Genomic DNA, 24396 nt, shown 5'->3' on the forward strand with positions numbered 1-24396 from the left:
CTACTGAGCCACCCAGGAGCCCCCGGCCTTCCTTTCTAAAGGCCCCTGGTCTCTAACCCATTCTTTGTCTTATTGCCAGATTTATCTTTCCCCAAACACAGAGCGGATTGGAGACACTTTGTAAAAACTGTTTATTCGGCAAACATTTACTGAGTTTTAAATATGTGTCAGGCACTGTGCTTATGTTTTAACCCGCCCTAATATTCTGTGGGTTACAGTTACTTAGGGTTGGCTCAAATGTTACCCTCTCCAATATGTTTTCCTCTCCCCAATCAGAATTAATCTGTCTTCCCACTGTGATTCAATAGCATTTTGTCAGTGTTATTTTTGCCATTTGCTAATTTGATTAGTTTTTAATTTATCATTATCTGTTAACTTTTATTACAGCACTCCATCTTTTCTCTAAAGAGAAATTAGAGAAATTTCTCTGAAGAGCAATGGCATCACAGAAAGTGTACTGGCCCTTGAGTCCAGAAAAAAAAATCTTAGCCTCAGCTCTGTTTCTTAGTACCTGAATGACATGGGGCAAGTGAACTTCCACTCTGAAAATCAGCTTCCTCATCCACAAAATGGAGATGATTATAATCTCTAACTCATGGGGCTGTTTGCAGGTTAAAGGAGGTGATGTCTGGAAAGCATCTGACACTTACGTGCCTCTTTCCAAGTGGGAGTTCATGGACACTTAGGGGATATACTGTTGACCTTTAGTGGCTCTAAGAATTTCCCTGGAAAGTATGTAACATTTTGTTTGCCTCTGTAACTTTCCCGGGAAGGCCCATAACGCCTATCAGCATCTTATAGGGGCTGTGAATGGAATAAAGGTACAAACCTTCGCGCCAGACGGTAAAGACCTTGAGGGATTACTAGGGCTGGCCTTTCAGGGGTTAATGGGTGCTTTCTTATGCAGACCATTTCTAATCTTCACAAAAGCCCTTTGAAGGAGGTGACAGTACACCCATTTTTCAGATGCAGAAACTCAGAAAGGAAGAAGCAGTTTAGGGTAAAAGGCAGAGTACCTAACCGAGACAAATACCCTTGAGCCCCGATTCCAGCCCAAGAATCGAGCCAGCCACTAGGGGCCCAGTTTCAGCTTAGCGCTCGGCGCCGCGGCTACTTCCCGCCTCGCGGGGTCGCACCCAGCACCCATCCCCTGGCCACACGGACCGCTTGAGGACGTTTCGTAGACACTTGGCAAACGAAATCGATCTTCAGAAGCCGCGCGGGCCCTAACGCTCCGCCACCGCGAAGCTCCGCCCCACGCCGGGCTCGGCCCCGCCCCCGCTGCGGTCGGTATTGTCCGACGGTTCCCGTCGTCCCTCGGTTCCCCTCGGTAGTTTCCGGCAACGATCGAGAGTTTCTAACGTGCCCCCTGTTGTCTCTCGGCTGCCGTCCTCTCAACCGCCACCCCCCTTGTCGGTTCCCTCTCCCCCTCCCCCCTCAGCCGGCCCCGGCTGGCGCCTCTGGCGCTACGGGCTGGGCAAGATGGCGGCCTTCGGGATCTTGAGCTACGAACACCGGCCCCTGAAGCGGCCGCGGCTGGGCCCTCCTGATGTGTACCCTCAAGATCCCAAACAGAAAGAGGTGCGTTCAAAATATCGGGGTTCTCAAGGGGCCTGAGGCAAGCGATCCGCAGACGAGGAAGCACTGATGGTTTGGGGGGGGGCGGGGCGGTTTGGTAGGAGCCAAAGTCCCAAAAGGGGTAAGAATAAAGTGGGCTGGTGTGGGAGAGTGGGACCTGGGGGGAGGGGGCTTCCCGGGTGTGAATAGGGAATGATGTAGGGGCCACGCTGGAGGCGCCCCTCTCCACACACACGCACACACACACCTCAGAAAGTTGTCTGAGGCAGCTTGGTGAGCTGCGGTTGCTTATGAGCTTGTAAGGAAGAGTGATGTTGAATGAGCTCTGGGTGGCTGGATAGCTTAGTAACTGTGGGGTGAGGGTGGGGTCCAAATGAATATAAGGGCCTAGCTTTTAAATAACAATCTGTTCTACTCAGAATCCTCCTCCTACCTCTCCCCCTTTGCCCCCCTTCTCCCCCCACCCCTGCGTTGTTCTCTTCTCTTCTGCCCTCCTCTCCCACCACCACCACCCCGGGATTGGGTGGGGGAGCTAAAATGTCGTTTTCCTGCCTCAGGATGAACTGACGGCCTTGAATGTAAAACAAGGTTTCAATAACCAGCCTGCTGTCTCTGGGGATGAACATGGCAGTGCCAAGAACGTCAACTTCAATCCTGCCAAGGTGAGACAACCCTGCCAGGCTGAAGGAAAAGGCTGGAAGACTGAGAGGGAGCAAAGGCCCTGGGTTGGGAAGACCTAAAGTGACGACCTGAATGGCTTGAGTTTTCCTTCATAACCTAGTGCTGCCACACTGGTATTAGCCCTTCAGAGGCACGACCACCTCTCTGCCTCTTCTTCCCATCCTGAGGTGTATAGTTCTCTTCCCTCAGATCAGTTCCAACTTCAGCAGCATTATCGCGGAGAAGTTACGTTGTAACACCCTTCCTGACACCGGTCGCAGGAAGCCCCAAGTGAACCAGAAGGACAACTTCTGGCTGGTGACTGCACGATCCCAGAGTGCCATTAACACCTGGTTCACTGACCTGGCTGGCACCAAGCCACTCACGCAACTCGCCAAAAAGGTGAGGTGCTGCTTCCTGGTCTCCAGGCCAAGGTGGGGAACATGGGTATGAAGTACCCTGCTATCCCTGGATGAGGCTACATGGGTGCCAGCTCGTGGCAGTGGTAGAAGTCTCAATATTTGTGATGTCTGTACAGGTCCCCATTTTCAGTAAAAAGGAAGAAGTATTTGGGTACTTAGCCAAATACACAGTGCCTGTGATGCGGGCTGCCTGGCTCATTAAGATGACCTGTGCCTACTATGCATCAATCAATGAGACCAAGGTGAAGAAGAGACATGTCATTGACCCCTTCATGGGTGAGTAGCTCCTGATACCAGGGGTCCCAGCACTGATTGCATCAAGGAGTAATACAGAGACCCTTGGACTTACTCTCCTTCCTTGTCTGTGTTCCTTATTTCTGCTTATATCTTGCATTCACTCCGTTGGCAAACATTGTGTGTCTTGAGTATCTACTGTGTGCATGTACGGGGCTGTCAAGGTGACTGGTCCCTTATTCCCACCCTTAGGATGCTTATAATCCAATAGGGATGCTAAGGCATATGTACAAATCACGTAATTAGAGAAAGTATGTGTATGCATGTGTGTGTGTGTCTCAGAAGAGATGGTGAAAGACTTGAGCGGACAGAATTATTTGGGGACACCTGGGAAGGCCATGGGCAGGTGGCATTGGACCAGAGCTTGAGAGGATGAATAGGATTTAGAAGGATGGTGATGGGGGGTGTAGGCGTGGGGTGGGGACAGAAGATGTTTTAAGCTGAGGGATGGTGTAAAATAGACCTTTCCTCACCTTTCCCCTAGAGTGGACTCAGATTATCACCAAATACTTATGGGAGCAGCTGCAAAAGATGGCTGAATACTACCGGCCAGGGCCCGCAGGCAGCGGGGGCTGTGGTTCCACCATAGGGCCCTTGCCCCATGACGTAGAGGTGGCAATCCGGCAGTGGGACTACAACGAAAAGCTGGCCATGTTCATGTTTCAGGTAGGAAGAAGGGCCATGGGATGTGACACCCAGGTGGCTCCTGGTCTCACATTCCGCCAGTACAGGACAGAATCCACCTGCCAGCTTGCCCCGGCTGTGTTTCTCTTCCTCCTTTGATTTACCTTATTGCTTATAGTCCCCAAGGAAACTAATACTCTTCCCACCTCCTTGGACTCATAGGATGGAATGCTGGATAGACATGAGTTCCTGACCTGGGTCCTTGAGTGTTTTGAGAAAATCCGCCCTGGAGAGGACGAGTTGCTTAAACTGCTGCTGCCCCTGCTGCTGCGAGTAAGGCCTGGGGTTTGTGGGGGGACGAAGGGTGGGGGGGTCCTAGGGAGGATCAGAGGGGAAAGAAGTGGGGAGAACTGGGTGTCTTGATGGGCATGTCTTCACAGTACTCGGGGGAATTCGTTCAGTCTGCATACCTCTCCCGCCGCCTTGCCTACTTCTGTACCCGGAGACTGGCTTTGCAACTGGATGGCGTGAGCAGTCACTCATCTCACGTTATGTCCACTCAGTCGACAAGCACACTCCCCACCACCCCAGCTCCTCAGCCCCCAACCAGCAGCACAACCTCTACACCCTTTAGTGACCTGCTGATGTGCCCTCAGCACCGGCCCCTGGTTTTTGGCCTCAGCTGTATCCTTCAGGTGGGTACTGGCTGGACCCAGGGAAGCATTAAGAAGCATCCAGAGAAGGCTTGGATGCCCATCCTGGAGAATGGGGGTGATTCTCAGTGGGAGGTGGGAGCAGGCACTGAGTACTTGCTTTGAGATTGTTGCTTCTCACTCCTGGGGCATTAGTTCCTTTCCAGGACTTGAGTAGGCCCAGAGCAAAAGGAGGGGCTCAGAGCTCAGAGACGGAGTGGTGCTACGCCAGGGACTCAGAATGACGTTAGACCAGAAAGCTCAGGCTGGGGTCTTACAGTGGGGTTCTAGAGAGGGAGCCATGGGAACAGAGCCTGACCCAGCTGTTCCTGTGTGGCAGACCATCCTCCTGTGCTGTCCCAGCGCCCTGGTTTGGCACTACTCACTGACCGATAGCCGCATTAAGACCGGCTCACCACTCGATCACCTGCCTATTGCCCCCTCCAACCTGCCCATGCCAGAGGGCAACAGTGCCTTTACTCAGCAGGTAAGTCCCATGAGGAGCCAGCCTGGTGCCCCTGGATTGAGATGGGAAGCTGGACTGCTTTTTCAGAAATAGCGACTTAGAGGGGCGCCTGGGTGGCTCAGTCAGTTACATGTCTGCCTTAAGCTCAGGTCGTGACCCCAGGGTTCCTGGATGGAGCCCCGTGCCTGAGCTTCTGCTCAGCAAGGAGTCTGCTTCTCCCTCTTCCTCTGCCTCTCCTGTAGGCTCACACTCTCTCCCTCTCTCTGTCAAGAAAGAAAAAAAGGAAATAGTGACTTGGGGTCTGGTACAGTCCTTTGTGCCTAAGCCCTGGACTTCTGTACACCTTGGTTATCCTTAATTAAAGCACTCCCCCTTTTCCCGTACCGCAGGTCCGTGCAAAGTTGCGTGAGATTGAGCAGCAGATCAAGGAGCGAGGACAGGCAGTTGAGGTTCGCTGGTCTTTTGATAAGTGCCAGGAAGCTACTGCAGGTGGGTGCCAGAGGACAGAGAGTAAGAAGGGTGTTTGAAGAAGGGATGGTAAGGACCTAGTGATCTGTGAGTCGGAACGCACTGGGCTTCCTGTTAAGTCCCCTTTCCCGCTTTTCCTCCTGAGGCTTCACCATTGGACGGGTGCTCCATACTTTGGAAGTGTTGGACAGCCACAGTTTTGAGCGCTCTGACTTCAGCAACTCTCTTGACTCCCTTTGTAACCGGATCTTTGGATTGGGCCCTAGCAAGGACGGGCACGAGGTAAGCAAGAAGGGGAACAGAAGGAGCCAAAAACGTGGCAAGAGCAACAGTACACCTGAGGGGAAGGCATGGCAAGGCATGGACACTGGAGTTGTGTGAAGAGATGATCTTCCTGGGCTTGGGCTGTTTTAAGATGGGACCCAGTCTTGAAGAAAGCAGAGTGTGGTACTTTATCTCCAACCCTATCCTACTCACCCCCATCTTCCTTGGGTCTCCAGATCTCCTCGGATGATGACGCTGTGGTGTCACTACTGTGTGAATGGGCGGTGAGCTGCAAGCGTTCCGGTCGGCATCGCGCTATGGTGGTGGCCAAGCTGCTGGAGAAGAGACAGGCTGAGATTGAGGCCGAGGTCAGGGGGCAGAGATAAGAGAATGTGGTTGGCCAGTGGGGCAGTGACGGCTGGGGTTGGAGAAGGATGGAGCTGAGTAGCGGACCCCAAGTTCAAGTTATGAGAATACAGAAGGGGTACGGACCCTAAAGGGAAAGTTGAGGACCTAAGGCAACAGTAGGAAGGAGTATGTCAGTGTTGGAGTTAGGGAGGCAGGCAGGGCTTCAGTTGGGAGGCAGTAAAGAAAATGGAGGTCAGAGTGGGGATGGAAGTGAAGGGCTTGGCGGGGGAGGCGAAGCAGGCGGCATTTGAAGCATCATGCGTGGAGAGGTGAAGAAGCCGGCCCAGACCGATGCTGGGGTTTCTTCTCTCATCTTGTAGCGCTGTGGAGAATCAGAAGCCGCAGATGAGAAGGGTTCCATTGCCTCTGGCTCCCTTTCTGCTCCTAGTGCTCCCATTTTCCAGGATGTCCTCCTGCAGTTTCTGGATACCCAGGCTCCTATGCTGAGTATGGACCTCTGCCCCACTCCGCCTCTCTCCGCAGAGACTCGGTTACGTGCCACTGTCCCTGGGAAGTGTAGTGAAGGGCTTTCTGGTGTCTATTTCTGTCTTGGGCTCTATGCAGACTGAGTTTGGGGTATAATTCCAGCCTCTGATCATCTTATGGTTGAATAGAATAAAGGAATAAGGAGAAGAACCCATGCCAGAAGCGTTCTCACACATAAATAGCAGCAAGGATGCTCTCTTCCTTTACGAGATGGGGTGTGGGGCAGGAGGGGGGTGAACTGACTGTACTCTGTCCCTCGGGTTTGGGGTTGGGGGTTGTTCCTCGTCTTGCCCACCTCAGGTACTCTAGGAGCACTGTGCCTCAGGTGTGCTTCTCTCCTTTGCTGCCTGTGTCCCGTGCTTTCTTAAACCTTCTTTTCTCATTCCCTCCATGCAGCGGACCCCCGAAGTGAGAGTGAGCGGGTGGAGTTCTTTAACTTGGTCCTGTTGTTCTGTGAACTGATCCGACATGACGTTTTCTCCCACAACATGTACACTTGCACCCTCATCTCCCGAGGGGACCTCGCCTTTGGAGCCCCTGGCCCCCGGCCCCCATCTCCCTTTGACGACCCTGCTGATGACTCGGAGCGCAAGGAGACTGAGGGCAGCAGCAGTAGCAAGCTTGAGGTGAGCAGGCCTCGTCTTGCCCTCGCTTCCTCCTTCAGACATTCCCAGACTCCTGGCTCTCAGAGACCTCCAGGTATCCCTTCCCCAGTAAGGGGCTGGTGTGGGCTTGGCGCTTCGGGGCTGGCCCAGCCCTCTCACATCCCTTGTTGGCATTTGCTCCTCACAATGGGATGAGGGGCTCTGATCCCCCTCCTTGAAGCTGAAGGGAATGAGGCGCAAGGTGGGTATGTGACTGTTTAAAGCTTGACTCCAGATCCGGTGCTTTTCCCAACATGGTCTCCTCCCTCTGACTTCGCCGTCCCCCTTTCTGGGTGGTGGGGAGCAGCTCCCTGGGGCTAAAGTGACTTGGCTTATATTCTGTGCCCTTAGGACCCAGGGCTCTCGGAGTCTATGGACATTGACCCTAGTTCCAGCGTGCTCTTCGAGGACATGGAGAAGCCTGATTTCTCAGTAAGTTTGATTCCAGTGTGGAAGAAAGAATCCAGCTCCTGAGGTCCTCCTGTTTTGCCTCTCTGGGGAATTTCTTTATGCTCCTGACCCCCTTTTCACCCTCTAAATGTTCTGCCCTTTCGCCTTTTCTTAGTTGTTCTCCCCTACCATGCCCTGTGAGGGGAAGGGCAGTCCATCCCCTGAGAAACCAGATGTTGAGAAGGATGTGAAGCCCCCTCCCAAGGAGAAGATAGAAGGGACCCTTGGTGTTCTTTATGATCAGCCGCGGCACGTGCAGTATGCCACACACTTTCCCATCCCCCAGGTACTGTCCCCCAGCTCCTTGAGACCTCGGTTTTGAGCTGAGGTTTCTGTCTAAGGATTGTGCTGTGGGGTTGGAGCTGTGCTTGTGGGTGTGGTATGCTGGGAAGGGCCTGAGCACTGGGATGCTGAGGGTCATGGAGCATGCTTTTGAGAGGAGGAGGGAGCGAGACCCATGCCAGCGTCTGATGGTGCTGCTGGCATGCAGGAGGAATCATGCAGCCATGAGTGCAATCAGCGGTTGGTCGTACTGTTTGGGGTGGGAAAGCAGCGAGATGATGCCCGCCATGCCATCAAGAAAATTACCAAGGATATCCTGAAGGTTCTGAACCGCAAGGGGACAGCAGAAACTGGTGGGTTTGAGGCTCCTGAAACAGATCTCCCCCTAGGAGTGCCCTAGTCAGTGTCCCCTTCCCCAGCACAGGGAACCCCCAGTCATGTCCCCATGTCCTGTCTCTTGGAGTCTCCTGAGAGCTCTAGTCCTTTTGAAACTTCCCCCCTCATTCCCCCCCTCTGCAGACCAGCTTGCTCCTATTGTGCCTCTGAATCCTGGAGACCTGACATTCTTAGGTACCTCACAGTAAGCCCCATACTGCCCGCCCTTCCCCCTCCTCTCCCCTGACCTAGCACCTCCCTGTACGTATTCCTCCGAGGTCCATGTAGTCTGTGGTCCTCCAAACCTTTGCTTCACTGACCCCTTCCCTTCATCCCTCCCCCACCCCTTCCTCAACCCTCCCTTCCCTTCTCCCCTTCTCCCTCCCACCCTTCCTCCCTGCCTTCCTACCCTGGTCCCTCCCCCCCCACCCATAGCCTTCTCTCCATACCCCCCTCCCAACCCCCCAGTCAACTAGTTCTCTTCCCCATCTGACTGCTCCCTTTCCACTGTCCCCTCAGGTGGGGAGGATGGGCAGAAGCGACGACGCAACCGGCCTGAAGCCTTCCCCACTGCTGAAGATATCTTTGCTAAGTTCCAGCATCTTTCACATTATGACCAGCACCAGGTCACGGCTCAGGTGTGGGCCTAGGTCCTGCCCTTTTCCCAACATTCTGCCAGCCTGCCCTGTTTTCCTTTCCTCCTCCTTCTATCCCCGCTAGGCAGGCTAAGCCTCCTGGTCTCATCCCTGTCTGCCATCTTCCTTTTCTTGCTTCCCTGGTTCTTTCTGCGTCTCTCCACTCCCGTCTCACTCCCACTGCCCTTATTAGGTCTCCCGGAATGTTCTGGAACAGATCACAAGCTTTGCCCTTGGCATGTCATACCATTTGCCTCTGGTGCAGCATGTGCAGTTCATCTTCGACCTCATGGAATATTCACTCAGCATCAGTGGCCTCATCGACTTTGCCATTCAGGTGGGGAAGTTGGGGAGATGAGGGTGGAAGAAGGTGTTTGTGCTGTATGGGGTCCCGAGGTCAAGAGTCGGGCCTCAAGCCTGTGTCCTGGGCTACTTGGGATGGGCAGGAAAGCCAGCCCGGTGGGGGCTGGAGGGTCAGGTGGAACACGAGCTAAGAAGGCCCAGACTAGCGGCTCACGTGCTCCACAGGGAGGCCCAAGAGATAGATGAGAGCATTGGGTACGGACTGTCCTCCTGCAGTGGAGTTCATAAAACTGTATCCTAGAGATGGGTTAGATTGTCAATGTGGCTTGTGGCGTTAATAGAATAAAGGACAGTGGCGTATGGCAACAGGGTCCTTCTAGACTGAGGCAGCTGCAGTGGAAAGGGGCTCGGGCCTGTCTGGGCAGTTGCCTCACGGGAAGGGAGGTTATATGGCACACAGGGGCCTCTTCTCATCTCTCACCACTTCCCAACACACACATACTTGCTCTGCCAGCTCCTAAATGAACTAAGCGTAGTCGAGGCCGAGTTGCTTCTCAAGTCCTCAGATCTGGTGGGCAGCTACACTACCAGCCTGTGCCTGTGCATCGTGGCCGTCCTGCGGCACTACCATGCCTGCCTCATCCTCAACCAGGACCAGATGGCCCAGGTCTTCGAGGGGTAAGTGGGGGCCGCGAAATAACTGGGTGGCTCGGGGCTCTGGCTAGTGCCAGTGGAAGCAGGCCCCTGAAGGACATGGGGCTCTCGCCATGGCCAAGCCTCTGCCATTTGGGCAGGCAGGGAAGACTAGTACCAAGAGCCATGAGCCTGTGTCCGGGGACCTTCATGCCTTGGCTGTGCACATGGCTTACGGACCATCTCAACCTTGCACCCTCGTGACAGGCTGTGTGGCGTAGTGAAGCATGGGATGAACCGGTCAGATGGCTCCTCGGCGGAACGCTGTATCCTTGCTTATCTCTATGATCTGTACACCTCCTGTAGCCATTTAAAGAGCAAATTTGGGGAGCTCTTCAGGTAAGAGAGGTGGGAGGTGAGGGTAGAGAGTGGGACCTTGGCCCATCTCCTTCCCATTACCGCTCAACTCAGGAGCAGGGCACAGCCTAGGACCCCGCTGTCTCTGGCCATCTGGGAACTCTGTCCTTCATGTGTTCTTGGTTCTGGAGAGTAGGCCTGCCTCCTTATCAGCCTGGCCTCCAGCCCATCTCCAAAGGGCCCACACTCCTCCTCCCAGCCTCCAGAAGCCTCCCGTGCCTTGTTCTCACTGGGTCCCTGTCCCGCCCACTCGGCTTGGTCCCATCTCCCTTTTGCTTGTCTCAGGGTCCCCGGTGCCTCCCTTTTTTCCCCTCCTCTCCCCCTTCCCAACCATCCCTCTGCCTCGCCAGATCATCCCCGACATTGCCGTGTCCCTTCTCCCACTCCTGCAGCGACTTCTGTTCCAAGGTGAAAAACACCATCTACTGCAATGTGGAGCCCTCAGAATCCAACATGCGCTGGGCACCCGAGTTCATGATTGACACTCTGGAGAACCCCGCAGCTCACACCTTCACCTACACGGGGCTAGGCAAGAGTCTTAGTGAGAACCCTGCTAACCGCTACAGCTTTGTCTGCAATGCCCTTATGCACGTCTGTGTGGGGCACCATGATCCCGATAGGTATGGGGTGTACTGAGTGGGGAACGGCGCTCCTGCCTGAGTTTGGGAGGGATGAGATGCCCGGGAGGTATGGCAAACTTGGTTACTGCTGGGGTGGAGATGAAAAGTTAATGAGTCTGAGGTTTTGTGGAACAAGGTTTTTCCTGAGGGCGTTTGTACTTCTCCCCAGGGTGAATGACATCGCAATCCTGTGTGCGGAGCTGACAGGCTATTGCAAGTCACTGAGTGCCGAATGGCTAGGGGTCCTGAAGGCCTTGTGCTGCTCCTCTAACAATGGCACTTGTGGTTTCAACGACCTTCTTTGCAACGTAGATGTGAGACTTCTGCCGGTCCCGCTGGGGCATGGGACAGTTCCCAGGGCTTGGTGGGGAGGGGGTTGGTCCCAGTCGTCGAGGTTACAGAGGGACAGAGACCCATAGAGCGGAGGCCGACCGCTTTGAGTTGGCAGCCTCTCTGCGCAGAGGTGGGATATCTTGGCTGCTTTTTCCTCCAGGTCAGTGACCTGTCTTTTCATGACTCCCTGGCTACTTTTGTTGCCATCCTCATCGCTCGGCAGTGTCTGCTCCTTGAGGATCTGATTCGCTGTGCTGCCATCCCTTCGCTCCTTAATGCCGGTGAACTGCCAATCCATAATCCCTAGAATTTCTGTACCCTAAGTTTGACTAGATACCCGATGGCCACACACTCACTGTTCAGTGTGAGGCTCCCCAGTACCACCAGAGGCTGCTGGTCCAGTGGTGTGCCTTGCTCTGGGAGTGGCCTCATTCTAACCGGCCATTGGTGGCCCCTGTCTTTCGATCTTTCCGTGTTTTGACCCTCCGAGGGACTCCCCTTGCACTGTAAGACAGTTGGTTGCCCCACCTCTCCTTGGGCATTATCTTGTCATATTTCCTTTTGCCTGACTTTGCCTTCCCTTGCAGCCCTTTGCCAACACCGTGTCCCTTCGCCCTGTCCAATATATTTTTTTTAAGCTTGCAGTGAACAGGACTCTGAGCCGGGGGCCCGGCTTACCTGCCGCATCCTCCTCCACCTTTTCAAGACGCCACAACTCAATCCTTGCCAGTCGGACGGAAGTAAGTGACCCTGATCTGGGCCAGCCAGCAGTAGAAAATGTGACTGCCACTGCCACCGCCCCCCCCCCCCCCCCCCCCCCCCCCCCGTTTCTACTTTTGCTTCCCCTGACTTCAGCTCCCTCCCCAGACAAGCCTACAGTAGGAATCCGTTCCTCCTGTGACCGCCACCTGCTGGCTGCCTCCCAGAACCGCATAGTGGATGGAGCTGTGTTTGCTGTTCTCAAGGCTGTGTTTGTACTTGGTATGGGATAGGAAGGGAGCAGTGCCAAAAGTGTGTGTGGGGTGGAGTACCAGCCGAGCTACAGAGGACAGTCTTTCTCCCTCCTGAAGGTGGTCTCTCGGACCTCTGGGGAGGAGAGGCGGGAGGGAAGTGTATTTCTGTCCCCTAGGGCCGGATTTGGGGAGTTGCTGCCTCTGTGGGTCCGGGCTGGGTCTCTCCACTGTGTTCAGATCTCACTCTGCCCTTCCCTATCTGCCACCCTTGAACCACAGGGGATGCGGAACTGAAGGGTTCAGGCTTCACTGTGACAGGAGGAACAGAAGAACTTCCAGAGGAGGAGGGAGGAGGTGGCAGTGGCGGTCGGAGGCAGGGTGGCCGCAACATCTCTGTGGAGACAGCCAGTCTGGACGTCTATGCCAAGTACGTGCTGCGCAGCATCTGCCAACAGGTCAGTCTCACCTTCCCCCCTCAGGCCGCCTCGGTGCCTTTCTAGAGCATAGTCCTGTTTTCCGTGATCACGCCACCTTTCCCCTATACATCATGGCCTTTGTCAACCCCCAGCCCGTCCCCCTTATCCCTCACCCCGCTCACCGGTTGCCCCAGTGCCCTAATGACCAGCTTCCTCAGGAATGGGTAGGAGAGCGTTGCCTTAAATCGCTGTGTGAGGACAGCAACGACCTGCAAGACCCTGTGCTGAGCAGTGCCCAGGCCCAGCGCCTCATGCAGCTCATCTGCTACCCGTACCGCTTGCTGGACAATGAGGATGGGGAGAACCCCCAGCGGCAGCGCATTAAGCGCATTCTCCAGGTAGGCCAAGGTGATGGGGGTCTTGGAGGAACCAGGGGCCAGGGCCCGGGGTGAAACCATAGGAACCCTGAGAGAAGGAGAGGAGGATGGTCAAGGAGGAAGACAGACAAGGATGTGGGCAAAAGGTGGTGAGGAAAACAGCTTGGACGTGGGTTTAGAAGTCATGTCAACATGGTCTAGACCCTTGAGTCAGCCAGTGGCTGAGGGTGCGGCTGTTAGGAGTGGAACTGCAGCTCAGCAGCGCAAGGCCCAACATCTGGGAAGCCTAGTTCTGGGCCTTGCTTGTTGGGCATTTGCTCCCTGCTCAGTCCCCAATGGTGGGCGTACCCAATAGCTCCCAGTTATAGAGCATCCGCTTTGTGCTGAGTGTTGTGCACAGCACTCTGTGTTTGTCCACCTATTTAGACTGTCCAGCCCTGTAAAGGAAGTAGGGGTGTCTGTGTTTGACCAACGAGGACTCCCAGGCTTGAAGAGCATAAGTGACTTTCCCAAGGTTACACAGCTAGTAAGCTTAAGAGTCAGCATGTGAACCCAGGTGGGCCTGTGCTATGCCCCCCCACCCCCCCGCCGCATCCCCTACTCCGTCCCCACTTGGCCAAGCTGCTTCAGACATTAGGGTAACTGGAGGGAGGGTGGAGAAAGAGAGCCATCTGGAAGAGCTACAGGAATGAGGTCTTCTCAGCCTAGAGGAGATAATGTCACAGAGAGATTAACTCGCAGTAGCAGCCTTCAGATTTGGAACGGACTTTGAGGAGCTGGTTTAAAATAGGAGAAGCAGGCTTCAACTTGAACATCAAGGATTTAGGGTAAGCATTAGGGAGGACTCACCTCTGCAAAGGAATGTGAGGCCGTGGAACAGGAGACCAGGGGAAGGTGAAGTTTTCCTGAACCGCTTTTATTTATTTTTTTAAAAAAGATTTTATGGGGCACCTGGGTGGCTCAGTGGGTTAAGCCTCTGTCTTCGGCTCAGGTTATGATCTCAGGGTCCTGGGATTGAGCCCCACATCAGGCTCTCTGCTTGGCAGGGAGCCTGCTTCCTCCTCTCTCTCTCTCTCTCTGCCTGCCTCTCTGCCTACTTGTGATCTTTCTGTCAAATAAATAAAATCTTTTAAAAAAATAAAATAAAATAAAAAAGATTTTATTTATTTATTTGTCAGAGAGAGAGAGTGAGAGAGAGCGAGAGAGTGAGCACAGGCAGACAGAGTGGCAGGCGGAGGCAGAGGGCGAAGCAGGCTCCCTGCTGAGCAAGGAGCCTGAGGTGGGACTCAATCCCAGGATGTTGGGATCATGACCTGAGCCGAAGGCAGCCGCTTAACCAACTGGGCCACCCAGGCGTTCCCTGAACCGCTTTTAAAATAGGGTGGATTTTCAGCCCTTTTGGGTCGTGTCGGTGGAGGCTTTCCTAAGGAGAGGGACATGGAGGTTCCTTTCAGACCTGTAGGCTTATGTGTTTCAAGGTTGCAAGAGGTCAGGAACTGGTCTTGGGGTGGTGAGTGGCTGGGGCCGGGGGACATGTTGATGATGAGCCTGGGAGCGGTGTCTCTGTCACAGAACTTGGACCAGTGGACCATGCGCCAGTCATCTTTGGAGCTGCAGCTCATGATCAAGCAGACCCCTAACAATGTGAGTGGTGCCTGGCCCTCTCTTTCCCGTGCCCGCTTCCAGCTCCACATGCCTCACAAGGGTGGGTCACCACAGAAAAACCCATGTCCTGCCCTTGGGTTCTTGGGCTGAGAGAGAAGAGAGGACGGGAAGATGGCAGACTGCGTGGGGCTGAGGAATAGGGAGGTGGGCTGGGAGAGCTGGGGCTCTGCGCCGTGGGGGAAGGTTGGCGGTGGTGGTGGCAGAGGCTGTTTCTGTGGTCATGACAGTGAGGAGGTGTTCGAGGAGAAGATAGTGGGGAATTGGAGAAATGGGGAGGTGCTGGAGGGCACAGCTCCCAGCAGAGTTGTCTCTCCCCACTCTCATTACCCTCCAGATGCCTTTCTCCGCCCTCATTTCCTACATCTCCTACCATCTGTTTTCCTTCATCCCCAGTTACCTAGTACCCCATGTGCCTTTCATCCCCCTGCCCCAGGAGATGAACTCCCTCTTGGAGAACATCGCCAAGGCCACAATTGAGGTTTTCCAGCAGTCAGCAGAGACGGGGTCTTCTTCTGGAAGCACTGCCAGCAACATGCCCAGCAGCAGCAAGACCAAGCCAGTGCTCAGGTTGGGAAAAAATGTGTTCAGATCCCTTATGAGTTGTTCTGCTAGCGTAAATGATTTCAGTCTCACAGAGGTTCTAGGTCTGTCCGTCAGGTGAGGGGAGGAGGGGTGCTTCCACCCTGGTCTGGCTCCTTTGGGACACTGTGTGCTCTGTCTGTCCTCCAGCTCTCTAGAGCGCTCTGGTGTGTGGCTGGTGGCCCCCCTCATTGCTAAACTGCCCACCTCAGTCCAGGGGCATGTGTTAAAGGCGGCCGGGGAAGAACTGGAGAAGGGTCAGCACCTGGGTTCCTCTTCCCGCAAAGAACGTGACCGACAAAAGCAGAAGAGGTAGAGTGGCTGTGGAGGGGACCAAGATTGAGGGGTAGAAAGGAGAGGATGCAGGGCCAGGGAAGAAAAAAATCTGGGACACGGGTGGGGATGAGAAATCACAGGAAAGTGGAAAATTGGAGGGTAAGAGTGGACACAGTTGAGCAAAAGGCTAGATCTTTTTTGGTTAATTTTATTTATTTGAGAGAGAGAGACAGAGATAGCGAGAGAGAGCACAAGGTGGGGGAGGAGAGGGAGAAGCAGGCTCCCCACTGAGCAGGGAGCTCCATGTGGGACTCGATCCCAGGACCCAGGAATCATGACCTCAGCTGAGGGCAGATGCTTAACCTGACTGTGCCCCCCCCAGGCAACCCAAGAGGCTAGATCTTGAGAGAGTAGAGTCTGGGGCTTGGAATGATGAGATGGGCAGCTGCCTAATTCACATCTCATGGTCCTGTCCTTGTTCTTTTCCTCTTCCTCCCTTCTTTAGCATGTCCCTGTTGAGCCAGCAGCCATTCTTATCCCTGGTGCTGACGTGTCTGAAAGGGCAGGATGAGCAGCGTGAGGGCCTTCTCACCTCCCTCTACAGCCAGGTGCACCAGGTACAGGCCCTGGAGCCACTGAGCTGCGCCAGAGGGCAGAAATGGGTGCCCCCGAGGCCACCATGTCCCCAGAACCTCCAGTACTTAACGGTCAACGCCTTGAGTGTTTGGGGATGGAAATGAGAAGATGCCGAAAGCTGGTCGTTATGCTTGTTTCTGTCTCAGATTGTGAATAACTGGCGGGACAACCAGTACTTAGATGATTGCAAACCAAAGCAGCTCATGCACGAGGCTCTCAAGCTGCGGCTCAACCTGGTGAGGGGGGGTCCGGGGAGAAAAAAGATGTGGGTGGGACTAGAACTGCTCCATAGAGATGCCTCCCCACTCCAGCGCTGGCCAGGGGTGGGGGCGGAGGGTGCTGAGATGGAGGGCCCAATTTCCACCGGGTCTTTGAGTACTGATCTGGCCCTCCTCAAGACATGGGACCGAAAGTGGTTGAAAGTCTGGATCCTTGCAGAGACCCTGCCTCAGTACCCTAGATTCTGGCTGGGACCCTGGAAACCCACCGTGGAATGTTGAGCGGAATCCTGGACATCCCTTAGTCCAGCTCCCATGGGTTCCTAAGTCAGGAACCCGAGGCCCAGAGGGGCCAAGAATGTAGTCATTGGCCTAGACTCACATAACAGATCCTGGGTCCGACTGGTACGTGGTGGGAGCTGGGCGAAGTGGCAGCCAGGCTGGGTTCTGCTGTGAGCTTTCCCGAAATGCCAGCCTTCAGATGCCCCTGAGCCATCTGACAGGCTCGTTGTGGCCCTGGCAGGTGGGGGGCATGTTTGACACGGTGCAGCGCAGCACCCAGCAGACCACCGAGTGGGCCATGCTCCTCTTGGAGATCATCATCAGCGGCACCGTGGACATGCAGTCCAACAAGTAAAGTACCCCCACCCTCTGCCCTCAGTCTTGCGCCTGGGAGGTAGTCCCTTCCCCAATGCCAGGTGCAGGACGCCCTGCGGCTGGCGCAGCTCTCCCTACTTGGCTCCCACCCTGGAGCCACTGTCTGGCCTAGCCTCTTTCCTCTCTGGTTCTCTCCCGGTCTTCTCATCACAGCGAGCTCTTCACCACTGTGCTGGACATGCTGAGTGTGCTCATCAACGGGACCCTGGCCGCGGACATGTCTAGCATCTCTCAGGGCAGCATGGAGGAGAATAAACGTGCCTACATGAACCTGGTGAAGAAGCTACGGGTGAGCAGAGGAAGCGAGGGCACGGCTCTGGTGGCGGGGGATGGGGACCGGCCCCTCGGCTCCCTCTCCCCTGACCTTGCGCACGCCGTTCGACTTCGTTCAGGCCAGAGCCGCCTCCCCTCCACCTCCCTGTCCACTTCTTGTTATCTGTACAGCAAGGGTTTACTGAGTGTCGTCGTCGTGCCTGTTTCTCTGCTGTCCCTTGAGACTTCCCATCACTCCTTTGCTGTGTCCTTGAACCCTTGCCTGTCTTCCTGTGCCTGCAGAAAGAACTGGGGGAGCGCCAGTCAGACAGTCTGGAAAAAGTTCTCCAGCTGCTGCCACTGCCCAAGCCGACCAGAGATGTCATCACCTGTGAGCCGCAGGGCTCCCTCATCGACACCAAGGGCAACAAGATTGCAGGCTTCGATTCCATCTTCAAGAAGGAGGCACGTCCCCTTTTCCTCCCATCCCTTTTCCTATTGCAGCACCGATCCCCTCACACCCAGCTTTTCCCTCCTCTGGGCAAGAGCTCTCCCTGCATGAACCTTGCTGCTACGACTGGCTTACCAGGTGGGGGAGTCCATGGGGCTCTGCTGGCAACAGCTGTCTCTGGGGTGTGGAGCTGATCACTGAACTTTTTTTTTTTAATTAACATTTCTGCACCCCATCTTGAGAATCTCATCCTCATTCATCTGTCTCTTCACCTCTACCCACCTCCCCCCATCTGCACCCACCTTTGAACAGACAACCCATTTCTCAGCACCCTGTCCTCCTCCACCCTGGCCAGCACCCCACCCATCTGTCTGGCCAGCTGCTGGATCTCTGTTACCCTGCATTCACCCGTGCCAGCTCCCCCATCTCTGCAAAACTTTCCCTGCCCCTCGTCTCTGTCAGCTGCAGTGTTTGTTGAGTAACCCGATTGGCTGTGGAGAGCCGAGAGGGGGAGGGAAAAAAGAGGAGGCAGAGTCTAAAATCTAGAGTCCAGTCCAGTCACATGTACTCTGTCTTCACTCCTTTTCCTGGCCCATTTGTCTGTCTTTCTGAGTCTTTCTCTCTCTCTCTGTCTCTGCCTGACTCTCTCCCTTGGCCCTTCTCTGTGTCTCTTTGTGCACCTCTTTGTCTCTCTTCCTGTTTCTGTCTCTTTCTCTGTTTTTGCCTTTCAGTCTCTTCCTGCCTTCCTGTTGCTGTGTCTTCCTTTGAATGTCAGCATCTGTGTGTCCCTGCCCATCACCCTCTCCCCTCTGATCTCTGTCTGCTCTGAGCGTGTACCTCAGAGTACACGCTGTTGGTGTGCATGTGTTTTCATGTCCATCCCTCTCACCGTCTCCCAGGAACTGACCCGGGCCTGGGTTTGTTTTTGGTTTTTGGTTTTTTGGGGTTTTGTTTTTTTTTTTTCTCCGTTTGATTGCCAACAGATCCTTACCCCTCTCCTACAAGCCCTTAAGGTCTGTCTCCTGTTTGCCAAATCTCATTAGCTCACTGTGTGTCATTTTCTGGAGCAGGGTCTACAGGTTTCTACCAAACAAAAGATCTCTCCCTGGGATCTTTTTGAGGGCTTGAAGCCATCCGCGCCACTGTCCTGGGGCTGGTTTGGAACAGTCCGGGTGGACCGGCGTGTGGCCCGAGGAGAGGAGCAGCAGCGCTTGCTGCTGTATCACACCCACCTGCGGCCCCGGCCCCGCGCCTATTATCTGGAGCCGCTCCCGCTGCCCCCGGAAGATGAGGAGCCCCCTGCTCCCACCCTGTTAGAGCCTGAGAAGAAGGCTCCAGAGCCCCCCAAAACTGACAAACCTGGGGCCGCTCCACCCAGTACTGAGGAACGCAAGAAGAAATCCACCAAGGGCAAGAAACGCAGCCAGCCACCCACCAAGACAGAGGTTAGCGCTGCCCCCCCCAAACCCCCACCCCATTATGCTGCCACAGCCTCTCTCTCTCTGCCCCCCACCTCATAATTCTGTGCAGCTGCTGGTTTCTGAGGGAAGTGAAGGGGAGGTGGGGAAGAGGTGCCATAAGAATAACAAAAATGAGTCACATAGGTCTAGCTCCTTTGCAGCCCTGGTCCCCCACCTTGTCCCACCTCTCCCCTGTACCCCCTACCCAAGTTACAGTCCACTCACCTTCCTCCTCTGCTCTTCATGCAGGACTATGGAATGGGCCCGGGAAGGAGTGGCCCCTATGGTGTGACGGTGCCCCCAGACCTCTTGCACCACACTAACCCTGCTTCCATATCGCATCTGAGCTACAGGCAGGGCTCCATAGGCCTGTACACCCAGAACCAGCCACTCCCTGCAGGTGAGAGCCAGCCCCTAGGAAGGGGAGTTACCTGAGCATCCCTCCTGCCTGAGGGACAATGTCGCATCCCTGAGAATGTGCCCATGACCGGGACACTGAGCAGGAACTCAGGGAATGGGGAGCCTGGAAAGGTCAGCCTTCTCCCCTTTCCAGGCGGCCCTCGTGTGGACCCGTACCGCCCTGTGCGGTTACCGATGCAGAAGCTGCCCACCCGACCACCTTACCCTGGAGTGCTGCCCACAACCATGACAGGAGTCATGGGACTTGAACCCTCGTACAAGACCTCTGTGTACCGACAGCAGCAGCCTGCGGTGCCCCAAGGACAGCGCCTTCGCCAACAGCTCCAGGCAAAGATAGTGAGAGGGGCAGTAGGGAGGGCCGTCAGGGAGAGGGGCTTTGGGGGGTCATGAGACTGAGGAGATGCTTAGGATTTTCACAAGGACTTGGCAGAGCGGGAGCTATGAGAACCAAGACAGCAGGAAGTATTTTCCTGAGTTTGAGTTTGTCTCCTTTTTTCCCTCTAGCAGAGTCAGGGGATATTGGGACAGTCATCTGTCCATCAGATGACTCCCAGCTCTTCCTACGGTTTGCAGACCTCCCAGGTGAGGGCATGAGAGGGTGAGAAGGGGGTGGGGTGGAAGGGGCTTGAGGCCAGCCACCCTGTGCTGCCTTGGCCCTGACCCCTTCTCTCCTCTTCCTTCTCTCCAGGGCTATACTCCTTATGTTTCTCATGTGGGATTGCAGCAACACGCAGGCCCCGCAGGTACCATGGTGCCCCCCAGCTACTCCAGCCAGCCTTATCAGAGCACCCACCCTTCTACCAATCCTACTCTTGTAGATCCCACTCGCCACCTGCAACAGCGGCCCAGTGGCTATGTGCACCAGCAGGCCCCAACCTACGGACATGGGCTAACCTCCACTCAAAGGTACTACCCAAGGCATCTGTGTGTGGGAGGGGGTCGGGGGGGCTGTGAAGACACACTGGGCTGCAAGGACGCCCAGTAGGGGTGGGGGAAGCCCATGCCAGGAGGTGATGGGACTAGTCTGAACTTTCAGAGATGTGACGAATGCTTAGCTGGCCCCAAAATGCTGGAGCCAGAAGGGACCCTGGTGACCAGTAGGCTTCCGTCCCCTTGCCTGACATTTCTTGGAGGCCCTGAGAGGGGAAGGTCACTCCTCCCACTATGATAAGGAAAGGTCTGGAGCTCTTAGATATACTGTGTGGTAAGGAGTCATCCCGCCGGCAGCAGAGCAGTTAGTTACATGCTGGAACGGACCAGCCACAGAGCCGTCCTACCATGCTGAATGCTAATTGGGCCTTTTAGGACTCGGGAGCCATGTCTTGAGGCTCTGTGGCTTGGGCTCTAGGACACCAGGGAGTGGAGCAGAGGAAAGCCCTCTCCTTAGAAGCATCGGTCAGCCACCCACTGTGTGGTCAGCACTCCACTAGGACAGGGTAGGGAGAGAAAATGTTTTAAAAAATACAGAGCCCCTCACCACAGAGAATTTTTCATCCAGTCGGGGAGAGGAGACTCACACAGAAGAGCATTTAAGGGTCACGGTGAGGAGAGAGGTATGATCAGGTAGGCAGTGGTGTGCTGTGAAGTAAATGGGAATTCAGAAAAGGTATGGTATGATGTTGTTGTGGGCCTGAGTCTTTAGAGGAAGTTTCATGAAGGAGGTGAGATTTGAGTTGGCCTTTGAAGGATAGCTGTAATTTAGATTGGTGGTGTGGAGGATGAGAAAAGGGAGTCCAGGTAGATGACAGAGTGTGAACGAAGATGGGACCAGAGTGAGGAGGGTGACTTGGGGCCACGGGGGCAGGGGATGGGAAGAAGAGCATGGGTAGCATGTAAAATTCACACCGGGGCAGTAGCAGGAGACAGGCGGGGACGAGCAGGTGATACAGGGCTTCGAGCGCTCCGTGCAGAGTTGAGACAGAGTCCCACAAAGGGCTCTTTTAATCAGAAAGGCCGTGTTGTGAGTTGATGTGTTGACAGATGAATATGGGGTGCAGGGATAGGACACATGGGGAAGGAGACGGAAGACTTGAGAGGGAGGGTCCGGCCGAGAGGTAGCCTGTTGCTGTGCTGTATGTGGGAAGGCATGAGAGCAGGAGAACTCCGTGGTCTTTCCAATTCTGAAATGTTCCCTGGGGACCACTCCACCAATAGCAGAAAGCAGCTCAGTGGGTGCACTCTAGAACACCTGTTCTGTACTAAGACTGATTTTCGTTCTTGTAAGAGAAAAGCAGTGAAAAACAGAATTGGGAGATGTCTTGCCATGAAGGTGATGAGCCCTTGAAATGGGGTGATGCCTTTGCCCCTTATTCCTCAACATAGCAATCTGTCAGAACCTAGACGGGCCCTTCTGGTTAGCGCCAGGGGAAGTGAGTGAAGCGACTTGTCAAGGTTTCCTTCAGGTCAGGGATGGGGACTTCTCCTCCTCCTCCCCTCCCACCCCCCACCCCCACTTTCCTACACACCCCCATCCTGGGGGCCGGGCCTTGACCTTCGTCCCACTGGTCTTGGCAGGTTTTCCCATCAGACCCTGCAGCAGGCCCCCATGATAGGTGCCATGACTCCGCTGGGCGCGCAGGGCGTCCAGGCCGGCGTGCGATCGGCGTCCATCCTGCCTGAGCAGCAGCAGCAACAGCAGCAGCAGCAACAGCAGCAGCAGCAGCAACAGCAGCAGCAGCAACAGCAGCAGCAGCAACAGCAGTACCACATCCGGCAGCAGCAGCAGCAGCAGATCCTGCGGGTGAAGCCCTAGGCCTTCTGGGGTCTGGGGACCCGGGAGGGGCGGGGTGGTCATTCTTTGGGGGTCTGATGCAGGTGATGGGGTGAGGTGGCACCGGCACCGGGGAGCATCCCCTGGCACTCAGTAAGGGCCCTAAAAGTTCCTGTCCTCCTCTTCCCCCTGCTGGTTTCCACAGGTCCCCTGTGGGAGTGCCCCAGGGAGTCCACGCCAGTGGGATGGAGGTGGGGGGGGTGGTGGAGGGGGTCCCCTCCCTCTGAGGCCCAGCACTCTTGATCGCAGCAGCAGCAGCAGCAGCAGCAGCAGCAGCAACAGCAGCAGCAGCAGCAACAGCAGCAGCAGCAGCAGCAGCAGGCACACCAGCAGCAGCAGCAGCAGCAGGCAGCTCCTCCCCAACCCCAGCCCCAGTCCCAGCCCCAGGTAGCCACTGGAGCACAGAGCCTGGCTCAGAGATGGTTGCCCAGGTTGGGCACACAGCCAGTGAACCGGGTTGGGCAGTTTTTTAGGGGGCAGGGGGTCAAGGTGGGAGGCAAGGCATGGCCCCCGAAAATGGGGTCAGGAGATGAGGATGGAGAACAAGGCAGAAAGTTCAAGGTCAGTCTTCCACTTCTGGTTTCTGCCTCAGTTCCAGCGCCAGGGGCTTCAGCAGACGCAGCAACAGCAACAGACAGCAGCTTTGGTCCGGCAGCTCCAACAACAGCTCTCCAGTAAGCCTGCCTTCCTCCTCAACACCCCCCACCTCCCCCGTTGGGGGAGAGCCCCAGGGACTGCATAGTGGAGTGGGGAGTGGGGGCAGGGAGGAGCTCCTGTGATTGCCTCAGGCCCAGGTCTTCCCATCCCTTCCCTTGGTACCTGAATAGCCTTTCCCTGCATACTTACCTCCTTGCTTGGTCTCCCAGCCTGGATCATCTCTGGTTTTCCACAGATACCCAGCCACAGCCCAGTACCAACATATTTGGACGCTACTGAGCCACCTGGAAGAACGGCTTGTGCCCTGGATGTGGCCCTACCCCTTCATCTTAATTCCTGGTCTCCTTTTCAGGCTAGCACCAGTAGTGGTTGGGGCTCTTCCCTCAGGCTCCATTTTTAATAAGTTTTTAGTATTTTTGTTAATGTGAGGCGTTGAGCTGTTGGGTTTTGTATATTATTTATATAGAGACCCCAGAGCTGTTGCACCCAATACACAGAGCTTCTTTGCAAAGGAAGTGTGTGACTTCTGCATGGCTGGCAAGGGTGGGCTCTGGGGAGAGTGTCGGGGGTTGGAGCAACCAACCGGTCAGAGCCTTTTATCCCAGGTCCCATCCCTGTCCCATCCCGTTCCGATTCAACCCTCTATTTACCTTCCATCCCCTCAGTTTCTGAGTTACAGTTGGATTGCTACTCTCTTCTCCAACCTGGCAACATCTTGTATAGGTTTGGGCCATGAGTTTCTTAAGGGCGGCTTACCTTTTTAGCTAGACATTGCAGGTTCTTTGTAGCTTCTCTCCATGAGGGCTAGACCGCTGGGGTTGGGGAGGGTCTGTGAGGCAGGAGGATTTTTTTTTAAAGATTTTATTTATTTATTTGACAGAAGGAGATCACAAGCAGGCAGAGAGAGAGAGGAGGAAGCAGGCTCCCTGTTGAGCAGAGAGCCCGATGCGGGGCTCGATCCCAGGACTCTGGGATCACGACCTGAGCGGAAGGCAGAGGCTTTAACCCACTGAGCCACCCAGGCGCCCCTAGGCAGGAGGATTTGAGGGGAAAAAAAATCCATAGAACCTGATTCTTCTGCCACCCATCCCACACACTCACTGGGTTTTGAACAGGCTTCAGGATGGAGGTTGTGACAGACACTGCCTACCTTTTTTGCCACCTCGCGTGCTCCGTGTCATGTACCAAACGGCATCTTAGAGAACTTTCCCTGAGAGTCACATTTTTGGGATGAAAAACAGGCCTGCCATTGGCAAGTGTCCCCATCAAACTGGTGGTGGTGGAAAGCCAGTATGGTTCTAGGGAGAAGAGACACCCAGTAAGAGGGAGGACCCCTTTCTTCTCTCTCCACCCTGTTGCTGGAACTGTTTGTTTTCACATGACCCACCTTGGCAGTGACCCAGGATGACTGTTGCTCCGTCCCATCTTGCAGTGAAGCCGTTGCCCCAGAGTTGCACTGGGAATTGCGGTAGGGTCATTCTCAGCCCCTTTGCCTTCAGGTTTGGGGCGTTAGATCTAAGGCTGTTCAGGAGGGCCAACCGGTTGACTACAAAGG

General features: G+C 55.1%; 2 protein-coding genes across 17 annotated transcripts in view; both read left to right on the top strand.

Annotated features, from left to right (window-relative positions):
- Positions 1-1255: 1255 nt before the first annotated feature.
- MED12 (mediator complex subunit 12) lies at positions 1256-22278 on the top strand. Of its 13 annotated transcripts, none has more exons than XM_032330047.1 (43): positions 1256-1581; positions 2136-2240; positions 2449-2640; positions 2777-2936; positions 3439-3620; positions 3801-3911; positions 4019-4273; positions 4611-4757; positions 5126-5225; positions 5350-5486; positions 5705-5836; positions 6197-6323; positions 6759-6988; positions 7358-7438; positions 7572-7742; positions 7947-8091; positions 8258-8308; positions 8633-8751; positions 8942-9085; positions 9566-9729; positions 9952-10083; positions 10494-10721; positions 10891-11035; positions 11215-11335; positions 11693-11794; positions 11910-12035; positions 12287-12462; positions 12642-12821; positions 14373-14444; positions 14899-15032; positions 15195-15356; positions 15826-15937; positions 16103-16192; positions 16698-16807; positions 16985-17120; positions 17387-17548; positions 18605-18979; positions 19244-19394; positions 19548-19750; positions 19919-19996; positions 20103-20157; positions 20233-20320; positions 21929-22278. In XM_032330047.1, the coding sequence occupies exons 1-43, from the start codon at positions 1483-1485 to the stop codon at positions 22164-22166; spliced, it is 6228 nt and encodes a 2075-aa protein (XP_032185938.1). In that variant the 5' UTR covers positions 1256-1482; the 3' UTR covers positions 22167-22278. The 13 variants fall into 13 exon arrangements, with proteins under 13 accessions (XP_032185938.1, XP_032185928.1, XP_032185929.1 ...); XM_032330048.1 differs by having other exon boundaries at positions 1257-1581; positions 11922-12035; positions 21929-22276; XM_032330049.1 differs by having other exon boundaries at positions 1257-1581; positions 11922-12035; positions 19548-19741; positions 21929-22276.
- Positions 22279-23832: 1554 nt separating this feature from the next.
- NLGN3 (neuroligin 3) overlaps positions 23833-24396 on the top strand; it is a 24032-nt gene continuing 23468 nt past the window's right edge. For all 4 annotated transcript variants that reach the window (XM_032330947.1, XM_032330950.1, XM_032330951.1 and 1 more), the window contains exon 1: positions 23833-24396. This exon is cut by the window's right edge. The gene's annotated coding sequence lies outside the window, so the exon portion shown is untranslated.

Source organism: Mustela erminea, chromosome X, assembly GCF_009829155.1.
Source record: "Mustela erminea isolate mMusErm1 chromosome X, mMusErm1.Pri, whole genome shotgun sequence".
Taxonomy (NCBI): domain Eukaryota; kingdom Metazoa; phylum Chordata; class Mammalia; order Carnivora; family Mustelidae; genus Mustela; species Mustela erminea.